Here is a 15,738-nt window from a genome sequence, read left to right as displayed (position 1 = left end):
TGTTATTCTATTACTCTTCAGCAGAGTTTTCCCCATTACTTTAACGGGCAGGCAGCTCTGGGTGCTGTTTTGGGTGTCTATGATATCTAGCTGTTAAAAAAAAAAAAAAAAAAAGCAGCAATAATTTGGAGGAGGTTTCTTGACTGGCTTTTTTGCTCTTCCCTCCGTTTTTGGTCAGTTGTTTTATTTTTAGCGGTTTGTTCGGCAGAGCAGGGCTTAAAAAAAAAAAAAAAAAAAAAGGAAATTTTGGCGCGAATCGGGTACGCGCATGCACGCGCATTACCGTCATGTCTGAGACGCTGCGCTGTATGCCAGCGTCAAGGGATCTCCTCTTCCGGCTCCTGTAAATACTGTGCGCCGCTGGGAGGTGCGTCGGGACCTTCTCTTTCGCTGTCTTCGGGGCTTCAGTCGTCAGCCCAGGGTTCCTCGCCGTCGCGGTCTGCTTCAGCAGTTGTGGACGGATGCCTCTCCCGCGAATTTGGTGCGTGCGGCGCTCATTTTGTTTTTCCGCGCGACGTGTGTTTTTCTGGGGGGGCGGAGAGAGCTCCATTATGCAGGAGAGACTGCAGCATGTTTTTGGCAGCGACGGAGTCCATTCGTTTTCGGCTCCAAGTTTTCTATATTGCAGCCTGCTCCTTCAGAACGCAGTGCTCTGTGGTATGTGTAGCGCTCCATAATTTGAATCTACAACGAATTATAGAATGAGAACAGACGAATATCACGAATATCATGTCTTTCATCTTGCAGGGGAACTAGGGGGTTGAAGCATGATTTTCCAATCACATCAGTTATCCAGAAGAGAGACAGTAAAAAAAAAAAAAAAAAAAAAGAAAACCACTATACTATGCAATCTAGGTGGTACGTGGAAAGCTTGTGTACTTGCACATTTATGCACACCATTTGCACAAATGGTTTGAGGCTGTTTGCTCTATAATCCAGGATTATTTTTTCTCTGTGGTTTCCCAGTGTTGCGGTTCTATCTTATTCTTTTTCTGCCTTGAGACTATGTAAATTCTGCAAGGTTGTAATTTCAGTTTTAAAATCACAAATTATGATTTTAATTTGTGGAGACACAGAGTTTGTTCCTTTTAAGAATTTCTCAATGGCTGTGGTATTCTTACAGTGTTTTTTAAGAATTTAAGAAATTTTCTCTATAGGCATAAAGTACATTGTTTTTAGATGCCATAAGAATATATATGCTCTCTCATATTCTCTGAGGGACAGCCCTGTCTATCAAGCTCCCAATCACTCAACTGCAGGCAGGCTTGGTTCATGTCTTCTCTTCTTTTCCAACTGTCTTGAAGCCTCTCATACTTCATTTTGGCTTTCTGCTGGTAGTTACAGGACAGATGACCACTTAGAGAATGAGGTCACCTTTTCATTTTGCATATTTCCCCCTTAAAGATAGTGGAAGGTCCTGAAACCATTTTGTTTTTAAATCTATGCTATCAGTTCAGCAATTGGCAGATGGTAAACTTTCTGGGTTGGTCCAGTATGCCTATACATACCATCTACTATCCCCAGATCTATGTTCCTGTTTTCTTATGTTCCTGCTTTCTTGAATTCATATAGTCTTGTCTCCTCCGCCTTTTCTAAGTAGCGGCGGCACAAATTCTTCTTCTCCGGTAAAAGTATTTTACAAGTCTGTCCTTTTCATTTTTATTCTATGCGCCCTCCTCCAGAGCCTCCTTTCACTTAGAAGGGATCTCACTTCCTGTGCCACTATGTCTTAGGTAAATAAGTATTGTTCTGCTGTGAAAGACCAAAAGGCCATCAAGCCCAGCATTCATGTCTATTGGGCATAGGTACATAGGTATTGTCATCTTGGGAAGGACCAAAAGTCCATCAAACCCAGCATTCGTATCTAATGGGTGTGGGTTTGGTACATCTCAGTGAGGGAGGAGGCATGACCATAGTACGAGGATTGGGGAGATCCATGAAATTACGGGCCGGTGAATCAGGTGTCCATTCTGAGCAAATGGTTGAACTTGCTGAAAAAAAAAAAAAAAAAAAAGCGTGCTTCCATGGTTGTTGGACACCTATATATATTTAAAGTTTACCCAGCTGTGACACGCCACAGGGATAGGGCTGGGGTATGGAGCCCTATTTAAGTAGTGTCCTTGGTCACCTTTTCTCTCCTCCTCAGAACCCAGAAAATGGCTAGTTTTTGCTTAAGCATTAGCAGGTCATTTTCAGCATTACTCTTCCTTCCGTTCTATTTTAGCTCTAAAAGGTTGTTCATTGCGCTCTCAGGATCACAACTTTTTGTATGGAGACTCCTCGGTCGATCATAGTGACAGTTCGGCAAGGAGAGTATTTAACGGCCTTGGATATGTCAGAGGCTTATTTACATATTGCTATTTGGCGGTTCATCGCAGATTCTGGCGCTTTACGAGTCTAGGTTGACCACTAGGGATCCTTTGTTCAGCCTTACCTAGACGACTCACTAATTGGGGAAAGTCTTATCGGCAGAGTTCTCAGGTCACGCACCGGGTGGTGCATCTTTTACAGTCTCTAGGTGGGGTGGGAATGTAGCCAGGCCTCTCTGATCTCTCATCAGATATCTCAAATTTTCTCTTTGTTTAGTCAGGTTGGCGCAGAGTCTTTCATCTCCTCTTCATCTCCTCTGCAAGCATCCCAGGTTATATATATATTTTTTCTTTTTTCTTGGTGACCTTGGGCCTTCGGCCATTGCCTCACTCTATTCTGCAGAGTACAATTTTACTTTCTAGTTTCCCAGAAGGAATTTTCCTTCATCCTTTTTGGAATCTCAGGGTCATCAATTGCGCTCTTTAAGTATCATCTAGTTATCACAAGAACCTTAGTTCCGTCATAGGGATGCTTCGGGCCACTACACTTTTTAGCAGAAACTTGTTGTAATATGTTTTGTTTCTGGGGGACCACAACAATTCGTTTACCTTCGGGTATATTTGTTCCCCTACTGCTCAGCAAGGCGGGGAGTGCTATGTTGGTTTTTGGCCATGGCAAGGGGTTCTGTCATCCGCCAATGGAGGGAACTAAGAGTATACTCTGAGTTGGCAGTCAGTGAGGCTCTTGTCAGGGGTGGACATTTGCTTAACTGCTTTTTTCAGCAGTCCATGTGGCGGCAGTCGAAACATTGCAAGTCATTTGTTCTTAGTTGTCTCACCCTGCATTCAAGTGAATGGACTCTCATCTTTTCAGCGTTACTGCCTCGCTGCGGCAATTCAGGGATATCTCTTTTTGCCTTCAGGCTCTCAAACATTTCTTACTTCTTCCGTCCAGCAACAGTCTTGACGGAGACAGGGATAGACGCCATCATTTAGCAGGGGTCTTTCAACCTTCTATAGGCGTTTCTTCTGTCAACTTACTAGGCGTTGTCTTTTCATTATAAAAAAAAAAAAAAAATTCCATCTTTCATCCATACCACGCTTTATTTGGTCATATGGTTTGGCTCTTTGGTGGTTTTTTTTTTCATTAATTAAGAGCGCATTTTACGCTTCAGTAGTTCTTTCTATGCGGCGGTGGCGTTGTTGAGCCCCGTCTCTTTTATTTGTTCTGGGTTCATTTGTTGTTGGTTTTCATAAACGATTACTCTTTTTTCTTTTCTCCTGCAGATTGCACTTTTTACGGCCTCGTCCTTTTGGAAGTTCTCGTTTACTTTAAGGATCTTAGTCTCCTTCGCCTGACAAGCCGAAATCCTCTTCAAATCACAATGTTAATCTTTCAGCTTTCGTAGGTCCTCTTTTTGGGCTGTTTTCTTCTGGTGTCCTTTAAGTTTTCCTCTTAAACCACTGTTTTATAGTACCCATAGCTTTTTCTATAACGTTTTCCTATTCAAGCAGGGTTCCTAGTAGCTATTGCAGCAAGTAGGGATATGGGTGGAGTACTTCTACAGTTGGTTACTCCTTTTCGGCCTAGTCTAGTTTCATGGTTTCACCTTTTCTGATCGGTCTTTTGTTCTTGGGTTTGTCTGTCTAGCCAGTAGGCGTAAGGGTTTGGTTGTTTCTACCCGCTCTATCTCGACGGATTAAGGAAATGAGAACGTCTATTTCTCTTCTCACTGAGAAATCTCACTGAAAGGGCAGTTTCACAGAGTATAACAACATATTCCACAACTTCAGAAGCGGGCTGTATTCTTACTACAGCGCTTTTTGATGCTCTCGATACTCATTGGTAAGGTGGCAACCTGGTCTTACCTTCATTCTTTCGCAAATTGACATACGCCGCATGTTAGTTCTCGACAGGAGGCGGCCTATACAGCATGGATATTTCTATGTAGTTTTCATAGGGTCCCTCCCATCAGATTACTGCTTTGGTACTTCCCATCAGTCCAATCCTGGTCCGGTCCGGAGGGACGCTAAGGAAGGAGAAATTAGATCTTACCTGCTAATTTGCTTTCCTTTAGTCCCTCCGGACCGGACCAGGCCCATCCCATGTTCTCTCAACTCTTTAGATTCTTTTATTAGGTTTGGACGTGTCTTAGTTCCTTTACCACATGTGGAATGCTTTATAAAAAAAAAAAAAAAAAAAAATCTTTGCGTGGTCCATACCACTTTTCTGGTGGTTGCTGGTGAGCTCAGTTACTGGAAGATATATAAAACCTTAATTTGCCATACCACTTCTCTGGTGAGAGTTGCTGGGGAGCTCAGTTGCTGGAATATATATATAACCTTAAGGGAGTCATATCACTTCTCTGACAGTTGCTGGTGAGCTCAACTGCTGGAATATATAGAAGACCCTTAAGTGAGTCATACCACTTTTCTGGTGAGAGTTGCTGGTGAGCTCTAATATGAATGGGCCATGCCACTTCTCTGGTGAGAGTTGTGGGCGAATTCTGATACAAATGGGCCATACCACTTCTCTGGTGAGGGTTGCTGGTGAGCTCTAATATGAATGGGCCATGCCACTTCTCTGGTGAGAGTTGTTGGCGAGCTCTAATACAAAGGGGCCATACCACTTCTCTGGTGAGAGTTGCTGGTGAGCTCTAGTACTCGGCTTCGCCGACGAATTTGTGGCTGCTAGAATTCCATACGGCACAGAAGGTCTTTCTTTCTTTCCTGCTTTGTTATTCAGATACTGAGGCTAAGGTCACATGGCCAGGGCTCCTATTGGCTCTCTAGAGTCAGAGTTTTTTCTCAGTCTCCACCTGCTGGTAGGCGAGCACAACCCATCAGTCCAATCCTGGTCCGGTCCGGAGGGACTAAAGGAAAGCAAATTAGCAGGTAAGATCTAATTTCTCCTTTTAAAAGATTTTATTAAGCTGGAATATTCACTTGAGATGGCACGAACAAACTGATAATAGTGCACAATAAACGATTGGACAATCAACGAATAAAATACGAATGAATAAATAATTATATCAATACTTTTAAGCGACTATTAAGACTCAATTTCCTAGAAATGAAGAAAAATTAGCGCATCAAGCGTACTAAACGTAACATACTTTGACCTGAGTAAATGGTTACTTAATGGTGGCATTGCAAAACATATCAGTGTTGTAGAGCACAATTTTCTCTTTCAGATGATACTGTTCACAAGCTGATTCAGGCAGACTCTTTTTTAATAATTGGCTTTGAACTTTGGTACATTTTACCGTTTGCGCTGACAGTGCCAACTTTGAAGAGATCCTGCAGGGCGGTTATAGATGCTGGTTAGTTGCAAATCTGGCAGTATTATGTCCAGCACAAGCATAATGCTTGTTCAAACCAATTTTGATGCACACTTTGAGTCAACTTGTTTGACTGGATTTTGCATCCATAATGTTAAAATGTATTTAATCGGAATTAGCATCAAAACTGTACAGGATTTGAATTTTTTAGCCATTCTTATAAATGTGTTTGGATTTTATTAGACCCCAAAAATGGCATTTTGGTAAATGTCACACGCTCATGGACTGACAACCTTTCAGAAAAGGGGGTCTAGATCTGCAACTATTGCAGTTAGAGACCTCAGATTTTGGGAAACTTCGTTTAACACCTGACTCGCGCAACAGATAAAATTTGAACAAAATTGGAGACATGATGGTGGGAAGGTTTAGACCACTTGGCATGACATAAAATAGCACACTTTTCATTTAAATATGTTAAAAGCCTATGCAAATCGCACAGCTATGGTGCTTGCTGTATGCAGCCTGCCAGAAGAACGTCAGGATAATGAGTGCATACCTTCCCTCTTAGCAGAGACCTTGCCAGAGGGATCTATACAACAAATTGTAGTGGGAAAGCAACTAACCCCCACCTAGAGACAACAGTTAGAAGCAGTATTGCAAAAGTATGCTGATGTGTTTTCCACTAAACCAGGACTTACCCATTTGGCTAATCATGATATAACCATGGGTGGCCATGACTCGCTGAAGCATGATCCCTATTGAATAGCTGCTGAGATTGGGAGACAAATGAAACAGGAAATTGATGAGATGCAAGCCCTAGGTGTTATAAAAAAGTCTCATAGTCCCTGGGCCTCTCCTGTAGTTCTTGTTCCCAAGAAAGATGGCACAACCCGTTTCTGTGTGAATTACAGAAGACTTAATGATTGTACTGTATCTGATGCCTATCTGATGTCTTGGATGGACGAGTTACTAGACCATTTAGCTGGGGCCCAATACCTGACTACAGTGGACCTTAGCCGTGGGTACTGGCAGATCTCCCTAACAGCTGCTGCTTAGGATCGATCAGCATTTATTACCCCATTTGGTCTGGTATGAGTTTACTGTAATGCCTTTTGGAATGAAAAAATTGCCCCCGTACATTTCAGTCCTTAGTGAATTGTCTGTTAGATGGACTCCAGGAGCATGCTAGAGCTTGTCTTGGTGGTATTGATGTATACAGTCAGACTTGGGATAACCACCTGATCCATTTGAGTGGAGTGCTGGACCGGATCAGGGAGTCCCACCTGACTATGAAATCCAGCATAAAGTGAGAGGTGGACAGCTGAAGCCTGAACCAGCTAATGTGGAAGCTATACAAAACTGGCCCACTCCCCAAATTACAATGCGAGTGTTGGCCTTCCTTAGAACAGCAGGGTATTACAGGAATATTGTGCCTCACTACAGCACTATAGCCAAGCCCCTGACTGACTTGACTAAAAAGAGACTACCCCGAATCGTTATCTGGTCGCCAAAATGTGAAGCGGCTTTCCAAAAATTAAAGACAGCATTAGCTACCGATCCAGTACTAGCTGCACCTGACTACCAGCAAAGATTTGTGGTACAGACTAGAGAATTTTCTCAATGCTTTCTTTGTCGAAGCACAGCCCTTGAAAAAGCCTACAAGCAAACGGATGGGGCAACAGATAAAAGCTCGACTTTATTTTATCTTTGTAAAGCTGCTTTAGAGCACTTCATGAGAGAATCAGTGAAGGTTTTTATGAACTAAATAAATTTGAAATTAGCATTGATATTGTCAATATATTTAAAAAAAACTTTTTTGTAAAAAAGAGCAAAATTGCTAAAATCTTTTTTAAAATAAATTTGGAAATAATTAAAAGTTAAAATATTCTTTCCAAGCAAGGTTTTTATGACCAGTGATGAACACCCTCGCCCCCAGTTAAAGCCGCCGAAAACTGAAAGTAAGCGGTCCGGGCATTTGAGGTCTTTCCTTGCTTTTTAGAAATATTTTGTTAAAATCAAACATCATATTTCCATATACATTTTTTGGATTCCTCTTTATATGTTTGGTGACCTTGTATCTTGGAGTCCTCTATGGTGATCCTCCTACTATTGTTTACAGACTAGAGAATGACATGGGGCAGAGACCCGCAGTACCGTGTGGATAGGGTCGGGGACAGAGTCCGTGGGGACGGGACGGTGACAGATCCCACGGGGACAGGGTGGGGACAGGAACAGATCCCACAGAGACCGGCGGGGATGAGGACAGTGCCCATGAGGATGGGGACAAACTTTGTCCTCGTGTCACTGTCTACTTTGAAGCCTGTTCATGAACTGGACTGTTATTTATGTTTGATTGATGGAGGCGAGAGTATTTTATTTTTTGGAAAAAACAAGCAAACGTGCAGGCCACAGCTAGCAAAATTTGCACAGGGGATCCTGTACATTCTGCTACCAGCAGATCTTCTAAGAAGACATCTTCTATTGCAGGAGGGACTGTGGAAGACAGGAGAGCTAGACTGAATCCTGAGATTGTTGGTGACTTCTTATTCGTCCACAGATTTAAAAATCTCCCCTGTAGGGCATACAGAACAGGTTGTATTTGTACTCCTGGACAATTTAACAGGGTGGATTAGGACTCCTTGGCCTAGTAGAAGTCAGCTATTGTTGGAGTTGGAAGGGTAGAGGGTGGTGGTGGTGGGAGAGTTACTATCCAGCTTATTTTCAAAAGAGAAAGACGCCCATATTTCGACCCAAATCGGGAGGTGGGCGTCTTTCTTCCGTGGGCGTCCAAATCAGTATAATCGAAAGCCGATTTTGGGCGACTTCAACTGCAATCTGTCGCGGAAACGGCCAAAGTTGACGGGGGCGTGTCGGAGACATGGTGAAGGCGGGACTGGGGCATGTTTATCGGCCGAGGAGAGATGAGCGTCCTCGGCCGATAATCGAAAAAAGAAAGGCGTTTTAGCTCGAATTTGGGTCACTTTTTTTTACCCTTTTTTTTCACGAACAAGTCCCAAAAAAGTGTCCTAAATGACCAGATGACCACCGAAGGGAATTGGGGATGACCACCCCTGTCTCCCCCAGTGGTCACTAACCCCCTCCCACCCAAAAAAAACAACTTTAAAAATGTTTTTTACCAGCCTGTATGCCAGCCTCAAATGTCATACCCAGCTCCATCACAGCAGTATGCAGGTCCCTGGAGCAGTTGTTAGTGGGTGCAGTGGACTTCAGGCAGGTGGACCCAGGCCCATCTCCCCCCCCCCCCCCCCACCTGTTACACTTGTGGTGGTAAATGGGAGCCCTCCAAACTGCCCCCAAAACCCACTGTACCCACATGTAGGTGCCCCCTTCAGCCATAAGTGCTATGGTAATGGTGTAAAGTTGTGGGGAGTGGGTTTTGGGGGGATTTGGGGGGCTCAGCACCCAAGGGAAGGGAGCTATGGACTTCAGAGGTAGTTGCTTTGTTTTTTAATTGTTACAAGTGCCCCCTAGGGTGCCCTGTTGGTGTCCTGGCATGTCAGGGGGACCAGTTTCACTACGAATCCTGGCCCCTCCCACAACCCAATGCCTTGGATTTGTTCGTTTTTGAGCTGGGCGCCTTTGGTTTCCATTATCGCTGAAAAACGAAACCGCCCAGCTCAAATCTGCACAAATCCGATGCATTTGGCTAGCACAAACCGTATTATCGGAAAAAAGATGGACGCCCATTTTTTTCAAAAATACGGTTTGTCCCGCCCCTTCACGTACCCATTCTCGGAGATAGACGCTCATGGAGATGAGCGTTTGCGTTCGATTATGCCCCTCTATAGCTGCTAGTTGTTGTTATTGTTTTCTGTTTGTAATTTATACACAACAGTTGCACAGCATATTGTTCCTTTTTATACTTTGATAAAAAGATTTAAATATAAAATCATAAATGTTTGAGGCTTCTGCAGATGAGTACAGAGCCCACGGGGATGGGACGGGGACAGAACCTGCGGGGACGGGGATGGAGATGGGGCCTTCCGGGAGGGGGTGGGGACGGAGATAGAACCCACGGAGACGGGGTGGGGACGGGGACAAATTTTGTCCCCGTGTCATTCTCTAGTACAGACTGATGCCTCATCATATGGCATTGGGGCTGTACTCAGTCAAGCGAATAGCAGAGGGGAGGAGCACCCCATTGTTTATCCAAGTCGTACGTTCCTTGACAGAGAGGTAACCTATGCCACTATTGAAAAGGAGTGTATGTCCTTAGTGTGGGCTCTCAAGAAGTTGCAAACATGTCTGTATGGGTGAGACTTTACTGTCATCACAGATCACAATCTGTTGGTCTGTATGACGAGGGTCTCAGGAGAGAATGGGAAGCTACTCTGGTGGAGCTTGTCCTGCAAATGTTCAACTTCACCATACATCACCAGAAAGGCAGTGAACACAGTTACACTATGGCCTCTCCAGAAAGGAAGAGCCAGAACCACCCTAACTCTGGACTGTCGATACCCGATCAGCAGTCTGTGGAGGCCGCAGTTCAGGGTCTCTCTCTTGAGGTGTGAAGAAACAGTGTGTTTTAGGCCTTTAAAATGTATCGGATGTTTTCCTGCATTATGTTCTGAAGTGTATTTCTCCTATTTGGCCAGCAGATGGTGCATGTTTATGCTTAAAGCTATTACAGAGGACCGACTTCCCTTTCTTTGGGGTCTGTTTACTAAGCCGTGCTAGCAGCTGAACCGTTGCTAATCCTGGCAGAGCCCATTCACTTTGAATGGGCTCTGCCGGCATTAGCGCCGGAACATCCGCTAGCGTGGCTTAGTAAACAGGAGCATTTATTTGGCACACAGATAATATGAAGTGTCTTTAGAGTTGTAACTAGTTTTTATTTGAAAGTTGACTGTTCTGGACTCTGATTGGCACTGGAGTTTTGAAAATTACCCAGCAGATGCTGGCAGCTGCTTCAGGCTTAGCCTGGAAGATGATCTTTTTGCTAAGGTTCAGTGAACAGTTATATGTCCTGATCTTCCCAGGTACTGTTTAGAAGTATATAGATGTTTAGTTAGTTTTCTAATTGATCCATTTTTCAGTTACTTGTTACTGTTTGCTATTTGCACATTTTTGTTCAGTGTTCATTTTTTTATGAGAATAAACACGTTTGTTCATACTGCTTGTCTGGACTGATAAAGAATCCTGGTGGTTTGTGTGTTGGGTATGTGAGTGCTTTCTGGGAACTGTGGGACCGCTGGGAGTGTGGCTCCAATAACTAGAAATCACTGGGATAATCTGAGAGCGGAGACTCGCCCAAAGGCAGTTGTGACCCAGTCGGTGGGGATGAAGGTACTAGTGTGTAGAGCATGAGCAGCAGGGGCAGGCGGACCTGAGCTGTGCTGGGGATAGACCCTCTAAGTGGCCGTGGGTAACCCCAGGCCTGTGGCTAGGCATTTTGTGACAACGTGCTACAGGTAAGTAACTTTGCTGTATGGCATCTTTGACAGAGTCTTTGGGTTTTTTTGTGCATTGGATATCTTCTTCAATTCTATTGTCACTTCAGGTGCTTTTCGGGAATACCTTCTGTATCCTGCACCATGAAGTCGTTTTATCATTTGGAAGGAATAATTAGTATTTTTTCTCTACAGCTTCTTTTTTTAATTTTAACAAGTATAATAATCAGCAGAGAACACTCATACAGAAATCAGAATTATCCATCTGAAAACAATATATTTGTTTAGAAGTACAAACATTTCATATTTTTCTTCTTGTAGGTTGAAAAGCTTCTAGAAGGTTATCTCCAAGATATTGGAATTACTGAAGAGCAGTTTCAAGATGCATGTAAATCGCCTTTTGCAGAGTCTCATTCACTTCAGGTATATTTAATTTTTATCTAGTTATATAGAGAGGCATTTTCAAAAAAACACCTAAGTCCAAAAAAAACGGCCTTCTCATAACGTCCAAGAAAACCCCCCATCCATCTCACAGCCATAATCGAACAGGAACAATGTCTACCTTTCCTGTTCGATTATGGCTATCGGATGTTTTGCACTGAAAACATCTCAAAATGAATAGCCATTTTCCAAACTGAAACTTCCACTTTTGAATGACAAAAAAAACCAGAGACATGAACATCTTGTGACATCATTTTTAATCTGGCTACACAGACATCCCTGCAGAACAGAGGAGTAGCCTGGTGGTTTATGCAGTGCACTGTAAACCAAGGGACACAGGTTCAAACCCAGTAAGCTCTTTGAGCAGGATTGTCCTTCTATGTTAAATTGTACAGAGCTGCATAACCCTAGTAGCGCTTTAGAAATGTTAAGTAGTAGTAGTATAATTCTTTTTTTTATAAAGGTGATCCCTCCAGGGCCTTACCTACTGTACCTGAATGTATACCACTGCAATAGCTTTCAGTCTCCGAAATTGTGAAACTCGCTTTTAGTGCAATTACGACATTCTTAGCCAGTGCTCTCCTTCAGGAAACAGCTAAAAGCATTTTTATTAATCAACAGGCTTTTGATAGTCTTTGATTTTGACTGTGCTGATTTTAATTATTATGCTTTACTGTGTCGTTGTCTGTTGTATTGATATTATTGTGAATGTTTTTTGTGAACTGCCCAGAATAGTATGGTGTGGGTTATAAACGTTTAAAATAAATAAATAAATATATTTGGGTACAGTAGGTATTTTTCTGTTTGTAGAAGGCTCAGAATTATGTAATTAAAAAAAGAAGAGAGCTGAAGTGGGACTTGAATGTGGGTCTCTTGGTTCACATTCCAGTGCACTAACCACTAGGCTACTCTTCTAACCTGCTTGCTCTTTTCTTCAGAATGGCCATAATACATGCAGCTGACATAGAGCGTGGTTTTCCTTTCTATTTTCACTTTCAGGGGAGAGGAAGGAAACAGCAACCACTGGGGGATTAAGGGAGGGGTCATGCCTTAATCCTTCAGTGGTCAGCTGCTCAATTAGAGCAATTTTTTGCAGTTTGGACAGGACTGAAACTGGTCTAGATAACAGCATCCTTCTTTTTTAGGCATGGATGTTTCATCCCATTCAAAAATCCCTGTTGGGCATCCTACTTTTGGGCCCTCACTAGACCCGCCCAGAACATAGCCACATTGACAAAATGTAGTGTGAAACATCCAAATTCTGATTTTCCAAAATCAGTATTTACATGTTTTAGCAGATGGACTTTTTTTTAATGCATTTTAAGATGTCCAACTGCTTTGAAAATGAGCACCACTGAGTAAGCAATAGAAAAAAGTATAAGAATTTTGTAGTTAACATTACACAATAAAAGTAAATAATCACAATAATTTGGATATGACTGTTCTTAGAAAACAGAACATCCAAACAAATATAATGACACTAAATTAGTACAGCTGTATTTCCTTTTATTTTGGCTCCACGCATGGAACCTTCTTCTGGAATGTTTGTGTTAGCATTGACATTACAACATGCTCTCTCTCTTTGTTTGTTTGTTTGTTATTCACACTAGAAGGTGAGAGCTATGGGCCAATGGACAAGGACATAAAAGGCTATGAGCCAACACATTGCTGATTACTAAGGAATATGTATGTACCTCCACAGCTTGCAAGTAAATTTCTCTCTATGTTGTCATGAGAGCCATGAGGAAAAGACTTCAGATACTCGGTGCTCACTGTTTTTTGTTGGAACAGTGGGCCGCACTGCTCAGTGTTTACTTTTGAAATTCAACTTTTTCTTTTGTAAACCAGCTGGCGAGCATCCTCATAAGTCAAAAACCTTGTTTAAACCTCATTTTTTATACTCATAGTTCAACATTCTTCTTATAATTTTTCTTTATAGAGTTTTATATTTTATAATGAAAATAAACTGGCACTTAGCTGCTGTTGCACTGGAACTAGTGGGTACGCCCGACAGCGAGCTTCTGTTTTGCTGATGCGTCCTAAGATGCTGAACCCATAGTTTTCTACAATGCCCTGCAATCAAGCGAACAGCATTAACTTAGAAACTTTTCAGAGAGATTAGAGAACTCGTGGATATGCACCTCAATAAATCCTTACTCATACCTGAGATATATGTCAGCGTCTATCTCGCTAACAGTTTTTCTGAACTAAAATGGCGGTTGAGTTTTAAACCAATGCCGATTTAATCAACCAATCAAATTTCACTAGAAATTTAAAGGGGACTCTCTTTTAATCAATTGCTCCCAAAATACATCATTAAATTACTCACTTTCCTTACATTCTACTCGATTGTTTAACCCTGCTGGAGCTAGGGATCCTAACCTATAAATCCAGCATTGTTCCCTCTGGGACTAATTGTCCGGTCTCTATCTCCACCTCATAGCGAATCTGGGATATGGTCAATCACTATGCATTTAAAATCCTCAAACTTGTGTGTTTTCTCTATACTGTGTGCAACTAAAGGGGCCTCTAGGCGTGAATATTTCAAATTATACTTATGGTCACTAAGAGGGGCATAATCGAAAGGGACGCCCAAGTTTTCCTGGGGGCGTTCTCACAGGACGACTCCAGCAAGGGGCGGGGAAACTCGTATTATCGAAACAAGATGGGCGTCCATCTTTTGTTTCAATAATATGGTCGGGGACACCCAAATCAGCAAATTTGGGTTGACCTTAGAGATGGTCATCCCAGAACTTGGTCATTTCTGATTTTTAGCGATAATGGAAAGCGAGGACACTCATCTCAGAAACTACCAAATCCAAGCCATTTGGTCATGGGAGGAGCCAGCATTCGCAGTGCACTGGTCCCCCTGACATGCCAGGACACCAACCGGGCACCCTAGGGGGCACTGCAGTGGACTTCACAAATTGCTCCCACGTACATAGCTCCCTACCAACAGCCAGATGCCTAACTGAACAGAAAAAGCCCTTCCCTTACTGATCCGGAAACGAACAGGCATGCATGAAGGAAATCGCATGCAAATGAGCTGCTCGCTGTTAGCTCATTTGCACATGATTTCCTTCCTAAGGAGGGGAAGCCAGTGCAGAGCAGCCAAGCATTATGCATGGCTGCTCTGCACATGCCAAAGACGGCTTCATACATGCAGACAAGCTGCATTTATAATAGCCGCCTACAACCTTAGAAAAATACAAGTCCAGGTGAAGATGTCCAAGTGCTCGTCAGGGACGTCTTTTTTTTTTTTTTTTTTTAGAGTATGGGTGAAGGACGTACTTTGCTATGCCTCTGTCCCTGCGACAGCAGTTGAGGACGTCCAAAATGTGGATGTTGCTGTGAGAAGGACATCCATGCCTGGATGTTTCTGTGAGAAGGATGTCTGTGCTTTTCCTATGCCTCCGACACCCCTTTTATTTATTTGAATTTTGGATCACAAGTAGGAGCAGTGGGATTTGAACCAGCCACCTCTGGATTGCAAGACCAGTGCTCTAACCACTAGGCCACTCCTCCACTCCCTTGAAATTTGGCCATCCCTGTGGGGGGGGGGGAGCAGTTCAGGACGTCCAAAATGTTTGAAAGAAGGACGTCCACGCCTTCGCTATGCCTCCGCTGACACACACATACCTCCCCCCCCCCCCCCGGGCACCTGCATACTGCTGCGATGAACCTGGCAAAAAAAGTTTTTAAAGTTGTTTTTTTTTTGGGTGGGAGGTGGTTAGTGACCACTGGGGGAGTCAGGAGAGGTCATCCCCGATTCCCTCCGGTGGTCATCTGGTCAGTTCAGGCACCTTTTTGAGGCTTGGTTGTAAGAAGAAATGGACCAAGTAAAGTCGCCCAAGTGCTCCTCAGGGATGCCCTTCTTTTTTCCATTATCGCTCGAGGACGCCCATCTGTTAGGCACGCCCCAGTCCCGCCTTTGCTACACCTCCGACACGCCCTCAGGAACTTTGGTCGTCCCTGTGACGGGAAGCAGTAGGGGACGCCCAAAATCGGCTTTCAATTATGCCGATTTGGGCGACCCTGAGAGAAGGACGCCCATCTCCCGATTTGTGTGGAAAGATGGGCGCCCTTCTCTTTTGAAAATAAGCCTTTGTTTCAGAGACCGCGAGGTTTTCCCTACATATAATTTTAAACAAGTACATATCAAAATGTACACCATATATCAAATTTAAGATGATATTCTCTGGTATGTAACGAATTGGTAAACGACTTTGTCGTCATCATAACTGGGCAAAAGCTGCATTTTGTACATTGTGTATGTCCCTGAGACCTGACTGATCT

At 43.3% G+C, this 15,738-nt stretch overlaps 1 protein-coding gene across 3 annotated transcripts in view; it reads left to right on the top strand.

Moving 5' to 3' along the window:
- The window catches only part of CFAP36 (cilia and flagella associated protein 36), a 294,401-nt gene that overhangs the window by 31,548 nt on the left and 247,115 nt on the right, over positions 1 to 15,738 (top strand). For all 3 annotated transcript variants that reach the window (XM_030196218.1, XM_030196217.1, XM_030196216.1), the window contains exon 3: positions 11,323 to 11,424. In XM_030196218.1, coding sequence (XP_030052078.1) covers positions 11,323 to 11,424 — 102 coding nt within the window. The remainder of the gene's footprint in view (positions 1 to 11,322; positions 11,425 to 15,738) is intronic.

The sequence above is a fragment of the Microcaecilia unicolor genome, chromosome 3 (assembly GCF_901765095.1).
Source record: "Microcaecilia unicolor chromosome 3, aMicUni1.1, whole genome shotgun sequence".
In the NCBI taxonomy this organism is placed as follows: domain Eukaryota; kingdom Metazoa; phylum Chordata; class Amphibia; order Gymnophiona; family Siphonopidae; genus Microcaecilia; species Microcaecilia unicolor.
The sequence above is the reverse complement of the archived record's forward strand: the minus strand, read 5'-3'. Positions and strand labels throughout refer to the sequence as shown.